Below are 22555 nucleotides of genomic sequence, written 5' to 3' on the forward strand. Positions count from 1 at the left end.
ATCTGACAAATAACGGGCATTTTAAAAGAACTATCCCAGAATGTTGCTGAAGGTATCTACAGCTCAAAGACAAACTTTATCTTTAAACCAAAACTTCTGCATCCATATCTGGAACCTGTAATCACAAACATCAACAACTTCCATATTATTAAACCTAATGTTCCCTGTTTATCAGGCCCCTTCTCCTTAAAATATTTTTCTTGGCTTCACTGAGGCAATGCTCTACGTTTTTTTCTCCTACCACACTAATCACTCCTTCTCATATTAGATAACAGACCACTAAATATTTTCATGCCTTGGGGCCTGGACTCTCTACTCAACAAATCTCATCTCCCCAGATGATCGCCCTTGTCTCATAGATTTAAATATCATTTATATGCAAATGACTCCCAAATGTCTACTCTCATGCTGAACTAAACTCATAACCATCTGCATTTTAAAATCAACATGGCACAAATAACTTGATTTCCAACTACCCAATCTGTTCTCCCTAGACATCCCCATACAATAAACACCCCCATGATGCCGTCAAGCTACTGAGGCAAAAATCCTCAACTGCCCCCCTTTCTTACCTCACATTACTACAGCAGTAAGCCTAGGTGGCTCTTCATCAAAAATATACCCCAAATCCAGTCACTTTTCTACCACCACAGTCCAAGTGCCACCATCTTAGTTATCTGCCCCTTGGCTCCTGTGACAGCCTCCTAAAAGTAAAAATCTCACCCTGTCATTCTCCTTCATAAGACCAAATGGCTTCTTTTCTATTCCTTAAAATAAAATCCAGACTCCTACCAACCATGGCCTTTTTTTTTTTTTTTTTTTTTTTAAAGACGACCGTTAAGGGGATCTTAACCCTTGACTTGGGAGAGCGTGGTGCTGACAATACCAAGTGAGCCAACTGGCCATCCCTACATAGGGATCCGAACCCGTGGCCTTGGTGTTATCAGCACCACACACTCCCAAGTGAGCCACGGGCCTGTCCCTCAACCATGGCCTTTAAAATGCCACTATGTGACCTGGCTCCTACCTGTCTCTATGACCTCACCTCCTGTCCCTTGCTCCCTTGCTCACTAGGCTCCACTCACACTGGCCTTTCTGATCTGCAAAGATACCAAGCTCATTTCTGCTTTAGCACCTTTGCATTGGCTATTCCCTCTGCTTAAAATGCTTGATCCTCCCATCCTTGAACAGCTAACTCTTACATGTCATTAGAGTCTCTAGCCAAAGTCACTTTCTCCGTGTGGCTTTTCCTTACATTTTGGGGGGTGGGCCAGTATGGGGATTCAAACTCTCGACTTTGGTGTTATAACTCCACACTCTAACCAACTGAGCTAACCAGCCAGCCCACAACCTACCCTTACTTCAGACCCTCACCCTGCCCCAGTCATTCACCAAGACCTCTGAGATAAGCATGTTTGTTGAGTTACAGATAAACCTATCTCTTAAAAAAAACAAGATGCATGACATGCAATAATTATATATCTTTAAATGTTCCAAATTCACCAAATCGTCAAATTTGATTAAATATTTGCCAACCACCTTCTATGGAAAAGGTGGTACAGGAAATAAGATGGCCCTGTCCTAACCTCCTCCAATAAAGTTTCTCCAACTCCTGGCTGGGTCATAATGACACCAATACTCAAAAGGCACTGCCAGAAATTTGGTAAGACGGTCTCCCTCAGCCCATCACTACCCTAATTACACTTTACACATACTGTCTATAGGATGTGAAAAGGGTTCACATGCAGATGTCTGCAGGGTGTTCAACTCGAGTCCTGGGCCTGAAGGCAACTTTGGCACCCTTCTCTCAGCACTGTGCACTGCCTCTCCACGTGTCCTTAGAATAGGAGCCTTCAAGCATCTTTCCAGTACAAACTGTTCTCAATGTTCAGTTTCTTACCAACTGCTTCATTTGTTTCATGTGGCCAGATAATGACCCCACTTTTTCTATGCATTCTCTCTCCCTCCAAAGGGAATGGAATGTACTCAGCCACAATTGTCCTTAAAGAGAAACAATCTGAGACCTGCCTTGAAAAGTCAGAACTCACCTACTTTTCCTTTTGGCAAGTAGTAAACACACCAGTATAAGGTGACTGGTCATTAGGGAGTATAGTCTGTGACCCTGGAACAGAGAAAGTATTTACCCAGAGCATTTTGTTTCTTCATCTATAAAATGAGCAGATTAGACAAGATGATCCCTTTTAAACTCGGAGAGGAACCCCAACCATAGCCCCATTAGGAGAGGGCTTCAGTGAGCCCCAGCGTTTTCCCTATGCAGAGACCAACCAATCCTCAACTACTTCAATTTCCTAAGGCACAAGCCACTGACTCTAAGATAAGAACAAAAACTCATTTTGGTTCACCCAAGGCCATGATAAAAGGAGGAGACTGACAAACCATCACCACAACAGCAGCTCCCCAGCAAAACAAAACCAGGGCGCTCTCAGTTCTGAAGACCATCGCAGTTGATGAGGAACGTGTCAGAACCGGGCCTTTGGCAAGTCTTCAGCTCCATTTTTACTTTTTATACTGAATAGCAAAGTTTGTCCCACTCATATCTCAAAAACCAGAAAGCTATTTTGGAAGTGGTATTATATGACTCTCTCAGAGGAATAAAATATAGTTAAAAATTCTTAATGAGCAGCAATGTTAAAAGGTAGGGGAGCCACTAAGACACCTATCACTCTCCTGATTATCTCTGGTCTTGACCACACAGACCCTGACAATCCCACAAGCAGTCTTGGCTCTGCCATCAAGTCATGGCCGTCTTGCCTAGAGCACTCTGCAGAGATGTTTTCCCATTGGAAAGAGGGGGAGCAGGTGGCCTTGTTTCTTACTAACTGGGCTTGGCTCCGCTCACCGTGGGGCACAGATCAAGTTTCAGAGCCTGACGGGTAACATTTCCTCTTTACCAAGCCCTTTCCCAGACAATATTGTATACAATCCCGCTCTCCCAGCCTGATTAACCTGATTGATATTTTTTCAGGCTCAGTAAACAAGAAACTCAATACATAGCCTCACACATGGGTTGAAGAAAGAGCAAACAACTATTTCTTTGATGTATAATTTCAATTACTCACACAAGCTCATGTCTCACAGTGCAATAATGTTTTAATAAAGATGCCAGATAAATTCATGCTAAATGACAATTTAAAATCCTGCTTCAAAAACAAATATATGGTAAGCACTAGCATACTTGCCATGTGCAAGAACAAAGTGCTTTGTACTGTAATATCCCAGTGTCACGTATGCATTGGATTTTTAGTCTGGTGAGGTTAGGGAGCATTTTGATGAAGGGTATGTCATAAGACATAAGAAGGAAATCCAGAGACACCCCAGGGATTGTAAAAACTTATTTTTGTTTACAAAAACAGATGCTATTAACTTCATAAGTAAAGTGAAATATTCCAGTTCATTCTAAGCAAGTCAGGATGCCCTTCTATACTTGTTTCAGCCACAGGATTAAAAATGCAATGTGTACATCTCAATTTTTGAAAAACGCAATGTGATAGAGGAGAAAGAGCTAGAAATTTGTAGCCACAAGTTTTGGTTTGCAGCCTCAGTTTCAAAAATTACCAACAAAGCTGCCTCAGAGTAATGATCTCACAACTGGGCTTAATGCTATCAGCCCCACCACCACCATCATCATCGTTTTCACCTTAGAGATAAAGAAATTCATACCATTTCTCTGATCACTGTAAGATCCAGACACAATCTTGGTTTTTTTTTGGGGGGGGGGGGATTTTGGCAGCTAGCCAGTACGGGGATCCAAAACCAACACCATGCTCTAACTAAGCGAGCTAACTGGCCAGCCCCACAATCCTGTCTTTGAAAGTGCCTTACTAGCAATTTTATAGAGGATCCATGAGACCGTGATTCATTCTACCGGGAAACAGCTCCATTTTCTACTGTCTGTACCTTAATATATTCATCAGGAGCCTTAAAACATTCGTTTCTGATGAAATGAGAAGGAACAAAGCTGATGGATATATGGGAGTTTGTAATACTATTCTCTCTGTTTTTGTATATGCTTGAAATTTTCCATAATAAAGTTTTTATAAATAGTTGATTCATTATTTTTTACTCCCCTTTTCAAGCTGTAGAATATTTTCATAGTTCTACGATTTTTCTGGTTTTCCATTTTTACAACCCAATGTTGACTGATGGGTTTCTCTCTAGAGATTCGAGTCAGTCCCTACCCAGGTCTTTCTTAATGGGATGCTCTAGATCTGCTCCAAAGACAGATTAATAATTCAGAGACTCCTTTGGGAAATAGGAAGCATGCTACTGAGAGGTGGGGATGTTCAGCACTGAGCCACATATCTTTTTCTGTTAGTCAGGAAGGCGGACCCTTTTTTCTAACTGATGCCACCATCGTAGGAGTCCCCTGAAGCTATGTTTTCCAACCAGTCTATGTGCAGGCTGGGGAAGTTTCCAGTGTGGGCACTAAAGCATTTCATCCTCACTCCATCCTTATTCAGCACATACAATTTGAGGCTAGAAATCTTTTGTCCTCATAGTTCCTCTGTCTTTTCTCATCCACTGCTGCTAGACCAAAGCCATTCTGTTTCTTGTTTCTTTTATGCATCACCTGCCTCTCCCTCATTCTTTCAAAGCTTTCAAAATCTTATCATTTCTGTTCTAAAATTTCACAATGACACGCTTTGGGTTGGTTCTTTTTTCAGTCCTTTTGCTGGGCAATCAGAATATCCTTTTAATCTGAAGACTTACATCTCGAGCTTTGGGAGATTTTCTTGTACTATTTCTTCCATAATTTCCTTCCTTCACTTTTCCCTGTTCTTTTATCAGTCAGATGCTGAAACTTTAAGATTAATCCTTTGTGTTTCTTATCTTTCTTACACATTTTCAGTACTTTTGAATTTGGTTCTACTTTCCTACTTTTGTTTGTCTTACTTTCCAAGCTTTCCTCAACCTTATCTTCCAACTTTGCTATTCAATCTTATTTTAGCCATTGTATTTTAAGTTCCAGGAGTGCTAATTATCTAAAATTATCTTTTTCCCTAGCATCCTGTTCTTCTTTAGTAGACATCATATCTCCTTGAACTCTCAGAAAAGACTAATAACTATTATTCCAAACTATTTTTTCATTTAATTCACATACATAGGTCAGCAGGTATTCTATTTACATGTCTGTGACATCAGTCCACATATCTGGTCCTGCCCACCCAGGAAGAAGGAAACTTGCAGTTCTGATGTCCAAGGGCAGGAGAAAAGGGCCTCCCATCTTTGGAAAAGAAAGAGAGAATTCCTCTTTGATCTGCCTTTTGTTCTATCCAGGCCCTCAGCCAGCTGGATGGTGCCACCCACACTGATGACAGTGGTCTTATTTACTCAGTCCACTGATTCAAATACCTATGTCTTCCAGAAACACCTGCACAGACACGCACAGAAATAATTAAGGGGCATCCCTTAATTCAGTCAAGGTGGCACCTAAGATTAAACATTGTAAATCTATACAAATGTTAAAAAAGGATTGTAAACCTATGTTGATTGTTATATTAATTGCTATTTTGATTGACATGAAAAATTTTCAACCTTACATTTTTCTGTGAAAATGAGACATTGAAGAATAGATATAGAGCAATAATAAAATTATGTAAAATGGAATTCATAGATCTTTATAAGTATATATTCCTAGAAATATGTATAGGAGACTGCTTACTAATATTTTAAGAATACTTAACTCTGGATGGTGGGATTTTGAATGATATTCACTTTGTACCTACTTTGTATGTGGTTTAAATTTTGTGAAATGGTTTTACAAAACCACAAAAGAATTGCAAAAAAAAAAAAAAAGAAACTTGCACCACATGCAAATAGAAAATAATCCATTACTTTGTTTTCTTTTTTGTTTGTTTGTTTGTTTTGCAGCTGGCCAGCTTGGGGATCCAAACCCTTGACCTCGGTGTTATAACACCATACTGTAACCAACTGAGCTAACTGGCCAGCCCTACTTTTCCATAATAATCGTTACAAAAAAAGTACCTAAGTGCACAAGAAGCAAGCCAGCTTACCTTCATGGAGTCAGCGTATAAAATATATTCCCTGAGCACAGGTAGGAAGTCTTCTGTCATGTCATCTGTCAGCTCTTCCAAGGCTGTAGAGCAGTTCCCAATGCAAGCTGACACACCCTCCAAGGGCTCAGCCAGCTCACCCTCTAACGCACTCCATGTGGAGTACACAGGCCCATATTCTCTCAGCTCTACAAGGTACTCTGCAGGAGGAAGAGGGATCAATTAAGATATGCCTGGGTAGCAATCGCTTGTGCTACTGATTCATAATCACCATAGCTGAGAGCAGTCTATATTAAAACTTGTTTCCTTGATCATTCACACAGCTGAGCATACTCTCCTTTAAACACACAGTTTCTCATGTAATTCTTTAAACCTCTAAAAGCTAATGTTACAGCTAACATCCTAAGATCAATCCATTTCACCCCATAATGGGAATGTCATGTCTCTGGATAACAGGGATGACAATGCCTTCTGGGGGAAAGTGGTAGGAGCTATAGGAACCAAACATCTTCAGAAATAACAACTTGCCTCCCATACTGGGAAGCAGTATTTTAGCAGGCAATGTGGACAGAGTTTCATATAGGTTTGGGGAATGTTTTTAAAGGAAAAAAATCCAGTCGCGATGGAAAAGCAATGAAATTTTAGGAAACATTTTGATACAGGAGATGTGGTCTTACATAGGCAGACTCACTCTCTCACTCAGTGGTCATCCCAACATGTTGGTCCCATCAGAATTTACTCACATGCTCCTTAGGTATGGATGGTTCCCAAAGCTATCTCCAAAATCTATACATGATACCATCAGTGGGTAAAGGAGAGGGAACAAGAAATAACATTGATTTTTACCCCCTACAAAGAAAATGTGGCCCATCATTTGTCACCAGGATTCTTGCCATTACAACAGATTGTCGTTGCCATGGTTTAGTAATCAATGAATGGCAACTGCCAGAGAATCTTCTTCAATGTGTTGCATGTGCCAGCATGATCATTAAAATTGCTCATGTCTGTCTGGCCTACACGTGTGTAAGGAGGCAAAAGACCCGAACGTTCTGGGATATGGCAAAGCAGGTGGCCACGAGAGGGGTGGGAAGGAAGCAGTGACTACAACCAGGAAGGATCAACAGAGGCCTTGGCAACTTCCCAGCTCAGGAGGAGTGGGTTTGAAAAGAAGCTGCGGTGGACCAGGTGGGTCAATTTCAAGTCTGAAGGCTTGCGGGGTCATAACCTTAACAAACACAGGTCACCATGCTGCCCTTTCAAACCATCTTTCTGCCAGAAAAGATACCTACGTTTGTTTTTGAAATTATCATTCCTATGGATGAAGAGTCATTGCCATGTCTCCACTTTTAAAATTGACCTCAAGAGAGATGAAAGAGGAAAAGCCTAGAGGCTCAGAAGTGGTGGTTTGGCCTGGTAAAAGCAAACACAAAGCTGAGATGCGGGACAAGGGATGGAGTGCACAATTACACTGTAGGCCAACTAGCCCCTCCCCTGCTTGTATTTATTTGTTTCATTAGTAAAATATGGCCTAGTTCTGACACTCCAGCATTTCTGCAGTTTGATTCTGCTTAGCACACATGAATGCCATTTCTGCCAACGTGCCAATCAAGATCTCAACAAAGAGCTCACCTATTTCTTCTTTGATGATCCGCTGGGCTATTCGATCAATGGTCCCCAGTTTGAGTGCAAACGTATCTAAGTATTCACCAATGGCTGCAAATTCAAGAGGCCGGCTCCTCAGCTTGTAGCCGCTGGTGACATGTTTTACCGACTCGCCCACTCTGGTCAGCAATGTTATCCCCTGCTTCTTGTAGGCATTCAGGTCCTGGGGACAACACAGGAACAAACTCTCACACAGCCAGGACTAAGTAAACCAACTCCTACAGGCAGCTTCTTTTTGGCGATGAAGGACTCAGAAAACAAGAAGCTGACATAGAGGCCCTAATCACACACACAGAAGTATCCCCTCTCCTTGGCATCATACCCACCAGAGGCACGCTTACACACATTTACACCAGATGCACACACACGTTTATACCCAGATCCACATTCACACATGTTTACACCCAAATCCCTTTCAACAGAGCTGGGCTCCAATCTCTCTCATCAGGTTCACTCACCTGAGCACATGGTCCTTGAGACACAACACTGCTGCTAAGAGAATTTTTATAACTTCAGACTAAAAAAAATAAAAAGTGTTCCTTTCTGTCATGCAAAATAACCTATGTCATCTTTAGGAGCAAAACTGAAGAGCTGAGATTGTGAGATTCATGCCATTCATTTCTTTTACACCCAAACTAAAGCCACATAAGGAATCTGAGAGTAAAGGGTAGAAAGCAGGAAGCGGCTACAGAAAAAGCTGTGGCAGACAACTGAGGCCAAGGACAGATGCTGTAAATGGCAAAACATTTTAACCCTAAGTTTCCTGTAGGTCAAGGCAAAAAAGTATGATGTTATGTATATTTTACCACAATTAAAAAGCTTTTAAAAAATTTTTAAAAGAAAAGGTAGGGCTATTTAGTGCATTTAGTTCAGCAAGTAATACTGAACTAGGTAGGGCTAGAACTTGTTCTGTTTAAAGTCACCTCTCGTATTCACGCATGTGAAGTTAGGTTTTGATTGAGACACTGAAGGACTTTATATGTTTTTTAAAATCATTTTTATAAGGCTTGCCCCACAGATAGATAAATAGCTCACACACACACACACACACACACACACACACACACACACACGCACACACAGAGCTTTCCTACTTATTCTTCATACAGATTCGTAATGACCAGAGGTCCAAGCTTTTCCCCTCTTTTCTTTTTTGTTCAATGCAGATGACTGAGCTTGAGGACCTTCTGAAAATGGACCTGTAACTAGGACGAGAAAGTGAGCTGTACTTCTAGAGAACAGGATGGTTTTTCCTTTGAGTATATATTGAAAGAACTATACCAGAGTATAGGTTCACCAGGAAATATTTTTTTAAAAGTGCACAAGTTCAACCTGTGGGGGAAAAGGCCTCTGTGATAAAGAGATAATGAATGGAAATGTCAGCAACAAGCTTACCTGCCAACTGAGGTTAAAAAACAAAGCAAAACTAAAAGACTTCCTCATGTGGTTTCCACTGAGTAGAGAACGGAACCCTCTCTAAAGCCTTTAATATCAACTGATGTTATCTACAAATACTTTTCAATTTTGCAATTTTGAAAAAGAAAACTGGAAAGTACCTGGACCTCAGTAGCCTTGCCAGCACGGAATGTGTTACGTATAACCTGAATATGGAAATATGATACCTGAAACTAAACAGACGGGGCTGGAAGGAAGCGGAGAATCTGAGCATGTGACCCCATTTCTGCAGACAATGAGAATGAAGCACCTCAGGTTTTCTGGCGAGTTCTGCCAACAGGGAAGTGCAGAGAAAAGCCAGTGAACAACCAAATTGAGTTTGAATACACAGAATCTGGCAACTGTGTAGGACCCAAATATTTCTCTGGCAGACATGTGGAAAATGCCCACCTGATAGAAACATGGTTGCAGGCAAGTAATGGTCAGACAGTCTAATCAGAGGGAAAGTGTGGCCTCAGGAGCCACAAAGACCCAATTTCAAATCCTAGCAATGCCACAAGAACAAGTACAAACTCCCTGAACTTCAGTTTCCTTGTCTGTAAAATGAGTCTATGAATAATCTCTTAGAGGGTTCTTGTGTTTTTTCCCTTCTGCATCCATTGTTGGTCAGACTGGCCTCAACAATAACATTGCCAAAAAGTGTTTAATACCTATCTCTGCTTTTGGCAAGTGAAAATATTCTAACTTCCTCTGCTGCTTTAAGTATGGGCGAGGAGGGTGTTCTCCCAAATTCTAACAGAAACCAAGCTAATGCAAATGGACACCAAAAGAACAGGGCAATTTCATCACACCTGATGTAGTAGACCACTCACGATGGTGGCTTGTGAGAAATAAAAACGGCTTCTAAGAGAGCCCTAAGAATGACAGTTTGGGGGTGGAATACGCAAAAATCTGCCCTTACCTTAGCAGTAAGGAAAACATTAAAATGTTCATTGAAAGAGAGCACAGGATGATCCGTAATTCTTTTTAGGAATTTATCCAAAGCTTTTCTTCTGGTCTCCACAAACTCTTCTGAAAAACGATCCACGACACCTTTCACCACAAACTTCTCAGGAAGCGGCTATGAAGACAAAAAAAATATCAGAGTAACCGATGAGATGGTGAAAGGAAAAACCACCACGCTAGCAAATAACTCCTATTACTGTCCGAGAGCAGTAGTTCTTAATTAGTCAGATCTTCATGTTGCATCAATATAAAGATTTCTTAAAAATATAGATAGACTAAATCACAAACTACCCCATCGATTTTACAACGCAAGGAATAAAATCCTATGACACTGCCCCTGAAATACAGAAAAGCCAATATCTATCCAGTAAATTCAACAGTATAGCTATCTTTACACTGCGTTATGCACAGATGATATAATGGGAAAATTACACAAGATAAGAAAGATAGTCTAAGGAAAGAAGGCAGATAATATCAACCATACAAAAATTTATTTAAATATCTTAAGATTCTATTCCCAGTTCAAGGGGTAAACGAACTTGGTGAATGAAAAAACAAGAATAGCAGGCAAACCCATGTATCTAAAAAGTACCTTTTCTAAGCCAATTTTTTAAATTTAGGTTTACACTTAAAAGTTCTATAAAATATAATTTCCTTTACTCCCCTTATGCAAACAAATTTCTCTATCACACTTACTGTGAGTCAATATTGTGGGAAATTTAAAACTACCTGCCTACCAAGGGATCTTTGAACTGTAATCTACTCCCATAACAGCTTGATCAAACGCTTGATTTAAAAGGCCTTTCTCATTACTACCACTATAAGGAAAGAGACTATCTGTTATGCACAATTTTTAAACGCTTGAGTTATAAATTATAAGAAAATTTACATTAAAAATAGGCAAATACAACAGTTACAAAATTACAATTAGCAGGAATAAGTTCTGGTGTTCTATTGCTATTGCACAGTAGGGTGACTATGGTTAACAGTTAAGTTTTGCATATTACATAATAGCTAGAGGAGAGGGTTTTGAATGTTTCCACCACAAAGAAATGATAAATGCATGAGATAATGGATACACTAACTACCCTGACCTGATCATTATATAACATACATATGTATCAAGACATCAGACTGTACCCCATAAATATATACAATTACAATGTGTCAATTAAAATATATATTTTTCAAATGGGTAAATGATCTGACATATTTCTCCAGAGAAGATATACAAATGGCCAAAAAGCACAAAACAGTGGCTCGACATCATTAGTAATTCAGAAAGTACAAATCAAAACCATAATGAGATATATATATACTTCATACCTACTAGGATGTCCATAATTTTTAAAAAAGAAAAGAAAAGAACAAGAACAAGTGTTGGTGAGATTGTGAAGAAACAGAAACCCTTGTACATCGCTGCTGAAAAGGTGAAATGGTATCGCCACTATGAAAACAGTCTGGTGGTTCTTCAATAAGTTAAAGATAAAATTACCATATGACTCAGCTATTCCATTCATAGATAAATGCCCAAAATAATTGAAAGTAGGTGTTTAAACAAAAACTTGTACACAAATGGTCATAGCAGCCCTATTTTCAATGGCCAAAAGGTGAAAACAATCCAAATATTCATTGATGGGTGCATGGATTAAAAAAATATGATATATCCATACAATGGAATATTTTTGGCCATAAAAAGGAATGAAGTACTGAAACGTACTACATTGTGGATGAACCCTGAATACATTATGGCAAGTGAAAAAAGCCAGATACAAAAGGCCATATACTATATGATTCAATTTGTGTGAAATGTCCAGAATAGGCAGATCCATACAGACAGAAAGCAGATTAATGGCTGCCAGGGACTGGAGGAAGGATAAAGGGGGTGACTGTTTCGTGGGTACAAGGGTTCCTTCTGGGGTGACAAAAAATTTCTGAAACTTCTCGGAAGGTGGTGATGGTGTACAACATTGTGAATGTACTTGATGCCACTGAATTGTAGATGGTCAAAATGGTAAACTTTATGGTTTTTACCACAGTGAAAGAAAGAGCATATACTATCTCTCTCTAAGTCATAAAGCATAATGACACCAGTACCCATCACACGATCACTCAACTTGACAACCAGAACATCACCGATGACAAAGCTCCCTGTCAACTGACTCCTGATCAGATCTCCACTTCTTCCTACTCTCATGAGGGAACCACAATCCTAAATGTTCTGTTCATTGCCTCCTATACTTTATAGTTTTAAAACAATGTATTGTTTGTTGAACTTCATAAAAAATGGAACTATGCTTTTGTCATTCAATACTATTTTTCTGGGACTTATCCATATTGATGCATGTTAAGCTGTAGGAAAATCATCTTACTGCTCCATAGTCTTGTGCTATATATACGACCATATGAAAATCTGTCCATCTACTCTCCTGACTGTGTACATGTGAATGGTTCACAGCTGTGTGGCACTAATGACAACGCTGATGTGAACACTCCCGCAGGTGCATTCTGGGCTCATACACAGGTCTCTTTAGGGAATAAACCAGGACAAGGATGGCCAAGTCAAAGTGTATGTGCTTTCTTAGGTCTACCAAGACAATAGCATGTTTTTTTCTTTAATATGTTAAGTGGTAAATAAATACACTTTCTAATTTTAAACCAACCTAGCAGTTCAAGTTCAAAATGTGAGATTAAACACATCCATTTAAGTCCACAACCTCCTCAAACCCCATCACGTGGCAAGAGACTTTTTTTCTTTTAAGTTACAAACCTTGAAGGACAAAAGAAACCAGAAATAAGATACAGCAACAAGGACTAGTGGACTTAGCCAACCCATAAAAATGAAATACTAAGCCACTTGGGGTGGGTAATCCAAAACGTGACCTAGATTTATAACAGAAAACCTTTAAAAGATTTAGGAATGGGCAACACCAGCACTCCCGGAAATGAAGTACTTGGGGTATGAAGGAATTCGACAGCCTCAACTTGAAAGAACTCTGGAAAGTCAGTATGTTTCAGCGATGCTTCCTGGGTTCACCTTTCACCTCTGACACCTACCAACTGTTTGCCTTTGGTCAAGTTCTATAATTTCTTGGTACCTCAGTCTCCCCATTTTCAAAAAACTAGATAACAATAGTACCAACCTCCTAGGGTTGTTAAGGGATTAAATAAGCTTATATGTTGAAAGTGCTTTGAATGATTCCTACCACAGAGTAAACACTCACTAGAAATTTGGGTGCTTTTGTTGCAGGAGTGGTAGATGCTTCAGGGGACTGATAGTCTTCAGCGACATCCAGTGTTCATATAAACCCTGAGGTGGCGGGAATGTTCAGGGAAGAGGCTAAGAATACTGGGGGATTTCTTTACAACAGAGCAGGAGTTCTAAAGGGCAATAGTGGAAAGGTTTGGAAATGAAAGAGGGTAACAAAGCCAGGAATAAAATCACAGAGGTACATGGGGATGACATGTCCGAGTTTGACACCCAGTGGTGCCTACACTTAGGTAGAATATTAGAAATGTGGTACTGGGTCAGATATATAAGGCATCCAGCCCAATATTCTGCCAGTCAGAGGCACCAGAGAAGCTATCTTAATAGGATATGGTCAGCCTTTATGATAATTCCTTTATTCTGCTCAGTCCCTCTCCCATTCCTTTAGGCAGCCAACTCATACCCCAACTTTTCATGCTAGGCAGGTTACCATGCTAGGCAGGAACCAGGTGTAAAAGCATCACATGGAAATTCTCTAACCATTTTGCTTCCTCCAGAGAAACCCATCTACTGGGCACTACCCTCACTTCCATTGCTCAGGTCCCAGTGGACAACATACCTCTCCCCAAAGCTATTTCACCTGTGTCCTTGACCCCTTAGTTCACTATGGTGCACCTGTCATCAGAGGGTGAACTGATAAGCCCTTCTCTTCCCTGTCCCTTCAACATCTCCTGCTCATCCAGCTCTATTCCCAAACCTACAAAACTATGGTTGAATTTCTTTCTATGTGAAATGAAAGAATCGAACCATCCCTTGAGTTTACATCTTCTCTACTCTCCTTTCTGTCTCATTCAACCTTTTCGAAAAGAGTCACTTATCTTGACTTCCTCTCTTTCCATTGATTTCTCAACCCCCAACCTCCCCCCACCCCAAAACAAAACTGGCTTTGGTACTGCCTTCCGTGCTGCGTTTCTCAGCCCTATCCTCACCCAGTGCAGAAACTGCTTTTTAAAATATGATCACCGTGACTTTCTAATTACCAAATGCAGCAGACACTTTTCTGTTCTTATCTCTTTGGTCCTGCTGAGCATACTCTCATCTGCTTCTGCGGAATAGGACTTGGGAGGCAGGACTAACAAGCAAATAAGTGGTTAGTTATGCTTCATTTAACATAGCAGATGACCTCCTGAAATAGTTGTCCATTCTTCAGATTCAGTACACTGAACGTTTGTTTAATGAATTGAGGGAGCTCGCCATTTAACAACACCCTGAGGTGAACCTTGCAAAGAGAATTTCCTTCTGTAATAAGCATTATTATTCCCAAATGTACATGGCTTTGGAAAATTGTTTCATCCTATTTCAAGTTTCTTTATTGGGACGTACCTACTCCCCTTTATTACTTTCTGGGTTGCTTCTGTATAGGAACCTGGGGTGCTGGTGAAATCAAGTGCACCTGTGGTCGGGAAATGTGCTATTATTGCAAATGAAGAGCTCAACACAACTCCATGCATACAGTAGATGTCTAACGAATGCCAGGTATTTTTATTAATTTGTAAACACTGAGAACAGAGCAAAAAGGGGAGGGGAACACAGGGTAAAACTTCCATGTATCGTTTAGGCCAAAATGTTTTTTAAAAGTCACTGATAAACTTCTCCATAAAAATAAAGAAAAAAAAATCACCTGGGATACCACTTCACACCCACTAGGATGGTTATTTAAAAAAATGGAAAATAACAAGTGTTGACAAATATGTGGAGAAACTGCATACTCATACATGCTGGTGGGAACTTAAAATGGTATAGCTACTATAGAAAACAGTTTGTTAGTTCCTCAAAACATTAAATACAGAATTACCATATGATCCAGCAATTCCATTTCTTGGTGTATAGCCCAGATGATTAAAAACAAGCAATCAAACAACATCTTATACAAGAAATGTTCATAGCAGCATTATTTCTAATAGCTGGGCTGGGAAAAGGGGGCAATGGGGAGTGATCGCTTAATGGGTATGGGGGTTCTTTTGGGGGTGATGAAAACCTTCTGATTAAATAGTGGTGATGGTTGCACAACATTGTGAATGTACTAAAAGCCACTGAATTGTACACTTTAAAATGGTTAAAATGGTGGGTTTTATGTTATGAATTTTACCTCAATTTTTTTTAAAAAGAGAGAGAGAGGTGATGGTGGAAGCAGATGTTGGAGGGGAGAGAAGATGATTTGCTACTGGCTTTGAAGATGGAGGCAGGGGCCACGAGCCCACGAACACAGGTGGCCTCAAAGAGCTGGAAAAGGCAAGGAAACAAATTCTCCCCTACAGCCTTCAGAAGCAACGCAGCCTGGCCTGTACTTTGCTTGGTATTAGTCCACAGAGACTGATTTTGGACTTTTGATCTCCAGAGCTATACCAGAATAAATTTCGGTTGTTTAAACCACCTTAAAAAATATATGACCGGGGGTGGGGATGAGGGAGTGGATAGAAATGAAACAAGACTGACCATGAGCTGATAAATGTTGAAACTGAGTGATGGGGTCTCATGGGGGTTCACTGCACTGAATCTCTCTACTTTAGTATGTTTGACATTTTCCATAATGAAAAAGTTTTCTAAAACTAAATATATATATACATACATATGTTGGAACTTGCAAAAAAAAATCCTACTTGAAAAACAGGATTATTAATCCTATTACAATAACTCATTAAATATTTCAAGGTTTATCTTGAAATACTGATATTTTTTATAGCACTGATAGCTTGGTAAAGCACTTTCAGATATGTGAAAGTACTTCAAAAAGTTCATGAAAGGATTCATATTACCTTTTAATTCTATTTTTCCACAAACTTTTTGAAGTTCCCTCGTATTTTATATTCCATATTAGTTTATAAAGCTATTTTGTAATCTGTGAAACAAAAGCATATTTCCTATAGATTGTCACTGAAAAGCTACTATTTCTGGATAAGAAATCTGGACAAAGAATTCAATTGCTCTATCTTGAAATGTCCAGCTTCCTCATCAGCATTTGAATTGCTCTATCAATTCAAAAAATATTTAGTGCACACCCACTACATGACAGAAACCTATTTTCCCTACCCTCATCAAATTAGTAGAAAATATTGCTTATAAGCAAAAGTAACTACCAAATAAATAAAGGAGCATCGAGATTAAAAGCCTGACCCTGTAAAGAATAATCTCCAAGCCTGGTTTAACTCGAAGTATTTGAAAGTTCAACCAATGTTTCGCTACTTATTAACTTATATAATGGATAATCTAAAGGCATTAAGATTTAACAGTACAAAAAAAGGAAGAACAAACTAGAAAATGAATTTAGAGTTCTTGTTATTTCATATTTAGAAAAATAGTTGTTGCATTACAAATTTCTTCTCATTAATTCCTATGGAAGCTTACTACTACCCAGAAGAAAACTGGGTACATAATAAATACAAATGCCTCCTTCCAGCAAAACTTCCTTCATAAAAAATGGAAGTAAACATTGAGTTTTCAAGTGAAATTAAACACTAAAGTATTTAGCAGATATATTTCCTTCATCTTCCAAATCTATGTATGCCCATCTAATCATGAAATCTCTCTGCTATGTAACTGGTAGTATTCTAGCAAATGAAGCCATGTTAAAACCACTGAGAAAATACAGAAGCAGAAAATGGAATAGTGGGTGACGCTATTGTGGGGGATGGGGAAATGGAGAGGAGCTGTTCAATGTGTATGAAGTTACTGTTATACAAGATGAATAAGGGCTGGCCAGTTAGCTCAGTTGGTTAGAGCGCAGTGTTATAAAACCAAGGTCAAGGGTTTGAATCTTCATACCGGCCAGCTGTCAAAAGAAAAAAAAAAAAAAATCACTGAGATGAATAAGTTCTAGATATTTGCTGTACAACATGGTGCCCACAGTTAACACTACGGTGTTGTGCAGTTAATTTGTTAAGTGGGTAGATCTCATGTTAAGTGTTCAATAACCACAAGCAAAGGGACATAAGAAAACTGTTGGAGGCCATGAATACATTTATTACCTAGATTGTGATGATGTTATCATGGATGTGTGCCAACTCTTCAAACTGTATGCATTAAATATGTGCAGGGTTTTTTTGGTACATCAAATTAAACCTCAATAAAGCTTTAAAAAATCACTGAGGAAAAAAAAAGTTACAATAATAAAAAGACTTTCTGATAGTTCCAACTGCTTCATAATACAGAAAAACACATTGAACTGCCATTATGAGATGACAAACATACACATCCACTTCTAGTTCCAAGATGGCATTTTAAGAACATATGGTTATCTCTTCCTGCTTTCAAAATTCCAGAGGAACAAAGCAATAAAAAAAAAATTTTTTTTAAATCTGCTGCAGCACCAGAAAACATATAAGGGTGCTGTTAACAGGCCAGAATTTGTTAAAGACACAAAGTAGAAAAGACTGGATTGAAAGGAACATCAACCAATCAGTATAAACTATCTTGTGATTGTTCTCAGGCAAAGGAAAGGTCGGCCTAGGAAAGTAAGGGCTTGAGTTTCTCCAGAAGAGCCCCAGAAGCCGCCAAGTTCAGAGCCACAGGGGACTGGAAACAAGGACAGGCTTTAGGACAGCCATAGTAGGAAGGCAAATCAAAGAACGCGACTGCCTCCCCAGAACCACAAGCGGCTGAATGTTCACCTACGACTTCACATGGCCCCAGTGAATCTCAGATAAAGTGGGGATCTGAACTCCATGCTCCTAACGCAAGCAGTAGAATCTGAAAGCTCAGTAATTTTCAGACGTTTTTAACCAAAGCTGACTTAGGGTGGCAAAAACAAACAAACAGGAACTTACCACCATTCCCTCCAATTTTCCAACTGATTCAAAGAGTCTAAATTTCCTCTTGAAAAACAAAACATGTACACATAGCTAGAAAAGCTCTGAAAGCAAAGTACATTGGGAGGTAGCAGCAGAGATGGAGACCTATCCAACAAGATATTGAAATGTGCTGTAAGATATAATAATTCAGATAGTGTTGGAAGGGCATCAGACCAGAGAGATCAATGAACCAAAAGGTTCAGAAACAGCCCAAGAATACACAAGTTTAATACATGATACAGTTTAATGCATGAACTATGATAGAGGTGACTGATTAGTCATAAGTGGTTCTGGGAAAACTTATCCACCATCCGAAAAAAGTGAGGTTCTCCCATCTCACGGCAGAATAAACTATAGATTTAAATATAAAAAATAAAGGCATAAAAATAATAGAAGAAAATACAGCAATATATTTTTAACATTCTAGGTTAAAAATATGCTTCAAAGCCAGAAACTGTAAAGGAAAGATTTACTTGGCTGGGAGGGAAGGGGTGTTATTTTGTTATGAAGTCAAATGACAACTAGAAAAAAATTGACAGATATTCCCAAGTGGGTTAATTTTCTTTGCAGATATGCATTTTCCACAAACCAATAAGAAAAAAATAGGGAAATGAAGAGGCAATTCATAAAAGAAAACCTAATATCCTATAAAGTCATGGGAAGATATTCAGGGCACTAGTTATCAGAGAAATGGAAATTTAATGTGTAAAAATGAACGCAAAATGAATTAAAGACCTGAATGAAAGAGCTAAAACAATAAAACTGTTAAAAAAAAAAAAAAAAAAACACAGGTGTAAATCTTCATGATCTCAGGTTAGGCAATGGTTTCTCAACGTGACACTAGAAGTAAAAGCAGTCAAAGAGAAAAATAGATAAATTGGACTTCACCAAAATTTTAAAAACCTTTGTACTTTAAAAGACATCATCAAGAAAAAGTAAAGAGACAACTTACTAGAGAGGAGAAAATTTTTGTAAATCATGTATCTGATAAGGAACTTGTATCCAGAATACATAAAGAACTACAACAACGTAATAATAAACAGACAACCCAATTTTTAAATGGGCAAAGGATCTTAATAGATACTTCTCCAAGGAAGATACACAAATGGCCAACAAGCACACAAAAAGATGCTCTACATCATTAGCCATCAGGGAAATGCAAATTAAAACCACACCCAGTAGGATGGCTATAATCAAAAAGACCAATGATGACAATGGAGAGAAAATGGAACTCCCATGCGCTGCACGTGAAAATGTAAAATTATGCAGTCACTTTGGAAAACAGTTTGGCAGTTCCTTGAAGATTAAATACAGACTTACATATGATTCAGCAGTTACATTCCTAGGTATATACCCAAGAAAAATGAAAACAAATGTCCACAGAAAAACTCATACCCGAATGTACATAGCAGCACTACTCATAATGGCCAAAAACTGACAACCAAAATGTCCATCAAGGGTGAGTGGATAGACAAAATGTGGTGTATCCATACAATGAAATATTATTCATCAATAAAAAGGAATGAAGTGTTAATATATGCTACAACATAGATGAACCTTGAAAACATTAAGCTAAGTGACAGAACCCAATCACAAAAGATCACATGGTATATCATTCCACTTATATGAAACGTCCAGAACAGGCAAATCTATAGACACAGGAAGTAGATGAGTGGTTTCCAGGGGCTGGGGGAAATAAGGGTTTTAGAAGTGACAGTTAAGGGGGGCAAAGATTTTTTGGGGGGGAGGTTGATGAAAAGTTCTAAAATTGATACTGCTGATGGTTGCACAACTCTACAAATATACTAAAAGCCTTTGACTTGTACATTTTAAATGGGTGAATTGTATGATATATAAATTATATCTCAATAAAGCTGTTTTTAAAAAGAAGAAATTAAAGTCTAAACAATAATTACGTTGCATGCTTACTGGGTCTCCATCTGACAATAAGTTCTCCAGAGCAGCGGTCCCTTGTCTGTCTTATAATTCCTCAACCCACCCTCTCTTCCTCCCCAAGGTCACCTACCAGGCCTAGTAAAAAGATCAACACAAAACTGGTGCTTAAAAACAGACGCCTCATAGCAAAGTTGTTGTAAAATAATTTTTTTTGTAGAGAAAAAGGGGTTTGCTTCTGGTTTGATTTTCACATTACAAAGATGTTCTCCTATATTAAATGTGAGGACAAAGAATTTATGAAAAAATGTTAAGTCTCCACTTGCTTCTAAAGTTACTTCCTACTCACTGCTTCTATCCAGACCATAAGAAACCACATTTAAAGATACTCTGGATCTACCCTGGGCATTCTGGAGACTCTTCCATTCTTTCCCAGTCCTACCTTCAGTGTCTATGAATGAGCAACACTATGTTTTACCAGCAGGTGGCGATGTCTAACCTTTGATATTCAAATACCAAACGTCAAATGTGCTAGCTGCCAAGAGCGGGAGGGAGCATAACTCCACGCAGGGTGTGGGCTACACATAAAGAACGACTTTATGAATGTCCAGGGTGGACCCAGAGTATCTTTAAATGTGGTTTCTTAAGGTCTGGGTAGAAGCAGTTAACAATAATGTTTAATAATAATAATTGCTTCATTACTTGTGACAAAGGTGCCATATGATGTAAAATAATAATCAACAAAACTGCGTGTGGAGTATTTAAGAACTCTCTTCACTATCTTTGCAATAATCTGTAATTCTAAAACTGTTCTAAAATAAAGTTTATTTTTAAGAAAGTATTCACTAGCTGTCAATTTTGCCAAATTAAGATTCTATTTTAAGGAATAATTCCAACTGTTTTAAAACCATTCTTTCCTGCTCAGGCAAGTTTTTAAGTAATTAGAAGAGAGAAGAGCAAAACTTCAGGCTTGGAGAGCAGAGGGGATACATGATGGGAAAAAAGGAGATACCCAGAGAAAGAACGAAGTCCCAGACAAGTCCCACCATTTCTATCACAGTACTAGCAACAGGGCTCTTTTCTCCTTGAAAACCAAGAAAACTTCCAGTGTGTTCACAACATATACAGCCTCTTCCAACCATGGGCAATAAAGAAGGTTGGAAGATACAGTGGGAACAGAAAAGTTGGTAGTGCTAATAAGTTATCATTCAAACAAAGTTTCTGCTGAAAGATTAATCAGCCCTTCTGAAGAGCTTTATGACCCAAACTTCCCTAAAGCCCCCAAAGTCCAAAGAAACAACTAGTGTCTAAATAGTTAGTATTTCTACTTTTTAAGAAAGTAGTCAGAAAAGGACTCAATATGTATGTTGATTTAGTAGTCTTTTAAAATTTTATTTCCTCTGGTTCTGTTTTTTTTAAATGAGCAGATTTAAGAAGTAAATATTATGTTGCTTCAATAAATAGGGTTAGGCAATTTTCTTGTTTGTTTTTTAAACGAAAAACTGTGGTTGAGATGGATTATGTAGTAGATTCCTGCTCCCTGAGTTACCCATATCTAAAGAAAACCCAGCCAGCTGCAATCAGGCATCATTCCTGCACCTGGTGGGAGCCAGCCAAACCTCAAGAATAGCGTCTATGAATGTGAAAGAGACGGCTTCGGTAAGGCTTGTGTTTCCAAGCTTCAGCCCTTAAAGAGGCAGCAAATGAGAATTAGGACTGCCATACCTCAAAAAACTGTCATAATGAAAATGAAAATCTACCCCACCCCACCCAAGAAATTGGCATACTATACAGCAAATCAGAAACCCAAACTGTGAAATATACTACACAGGATCCATAACATATTTTACATGCATCTGATGGGTGAATCTGGTACAAAATGCACGACGGTGTTTACCCGTAATTGCAGGGGCAAGAGTTGAATGAACATCTTTCGGGAAGATAAGGCAGGAAAAGTAAGAAACAAGCTGTAAGGACTTACTACCTACGGGAATGAGATGAGTGGGCTGGGATTCTTCCAGTTTGTTCCTCAACCAGTCAAAATCCTGGTACCTTCGGCGAACAGAATATTCTGGCAGGTCAAACTCTGCCCGACTACTCTGCAAATAAGAAGAGAATGGAAAAAGTAAGCATAAGGGAATAGTAGCATATCTTGGCTGAAGGGAAGGAAAAAAGCTCTCTTAGAATAACCAAACTGGGCAAGAACACACTTTCCTTCCACCACACACACCAGCCAAATGGCAGTTTTCCAACACAGAAAGACCAGTCTGGGCCACAGTAAAAAATTCAAGGAGCTGGAGTGAAAACGTCAGGTGTTTTATTTCCTACCCTCAGGAAACAGAATTCAACTAATCCCTCAGAATTGTTTAAAAACATTTGATTCATTTCCTCCAAGCTTAACCCTGAGAATTTCTTTTAGCAGAATAATTCCACTTAGGATATTACTACTGAATCCGAATCTGTGAAAAGAAATCGTCTCCACCTTCTGCTAAATATGCTAAGTTTTACCA

At 38.9% G+C, this 22555-nt stretch overlaps 1 protein-coding gene across 1 annotated transcript in view; it reads right to left on the reverse strand.

The window, feature by feature from the left end:
* SNX30 (sorting nexin family member 30) overlaps positions 1-22555 on the reverse strand; it is a 112301-nt gene that overhangs the window by 25588 nt on the left and 64158 nt on the right. Inside the window, exons 3-6 of the mRNA XM_063082030.1 lie at positions 22034-22144; positions 10054-10212; positions 7665-7860; positions 6036-6235 (exon numbers count right to left, since the gene is read on the reverse strand). Coding sequence (XP_062938100.1) covers positions 6036-6235; positions 7665-7860; positions 10054-10212; positions 22034-22144 — 666 coding nt within the window. The remainder of the gene's footprint in view (positions 1-6035; positions 6236-7664; positions 7861-10053; positions 10213-22033; positions 22145-22555) is intronic.

This window comes from Cynocephalus volans, chromosome 17 (genome assembly GCF_027409185.1).
Source record: "Cynocephalus volans isolate mCynVol1 chromosome 17, mCynVol1.pri, whole genome shotgun sequence".
Lineage (NCBI taxonomy): Eukaryota > Metazoa > Chordata > Mammalia > Dermoptera > Cynocephalidae > Cynocephalus > Cynocephalus volans.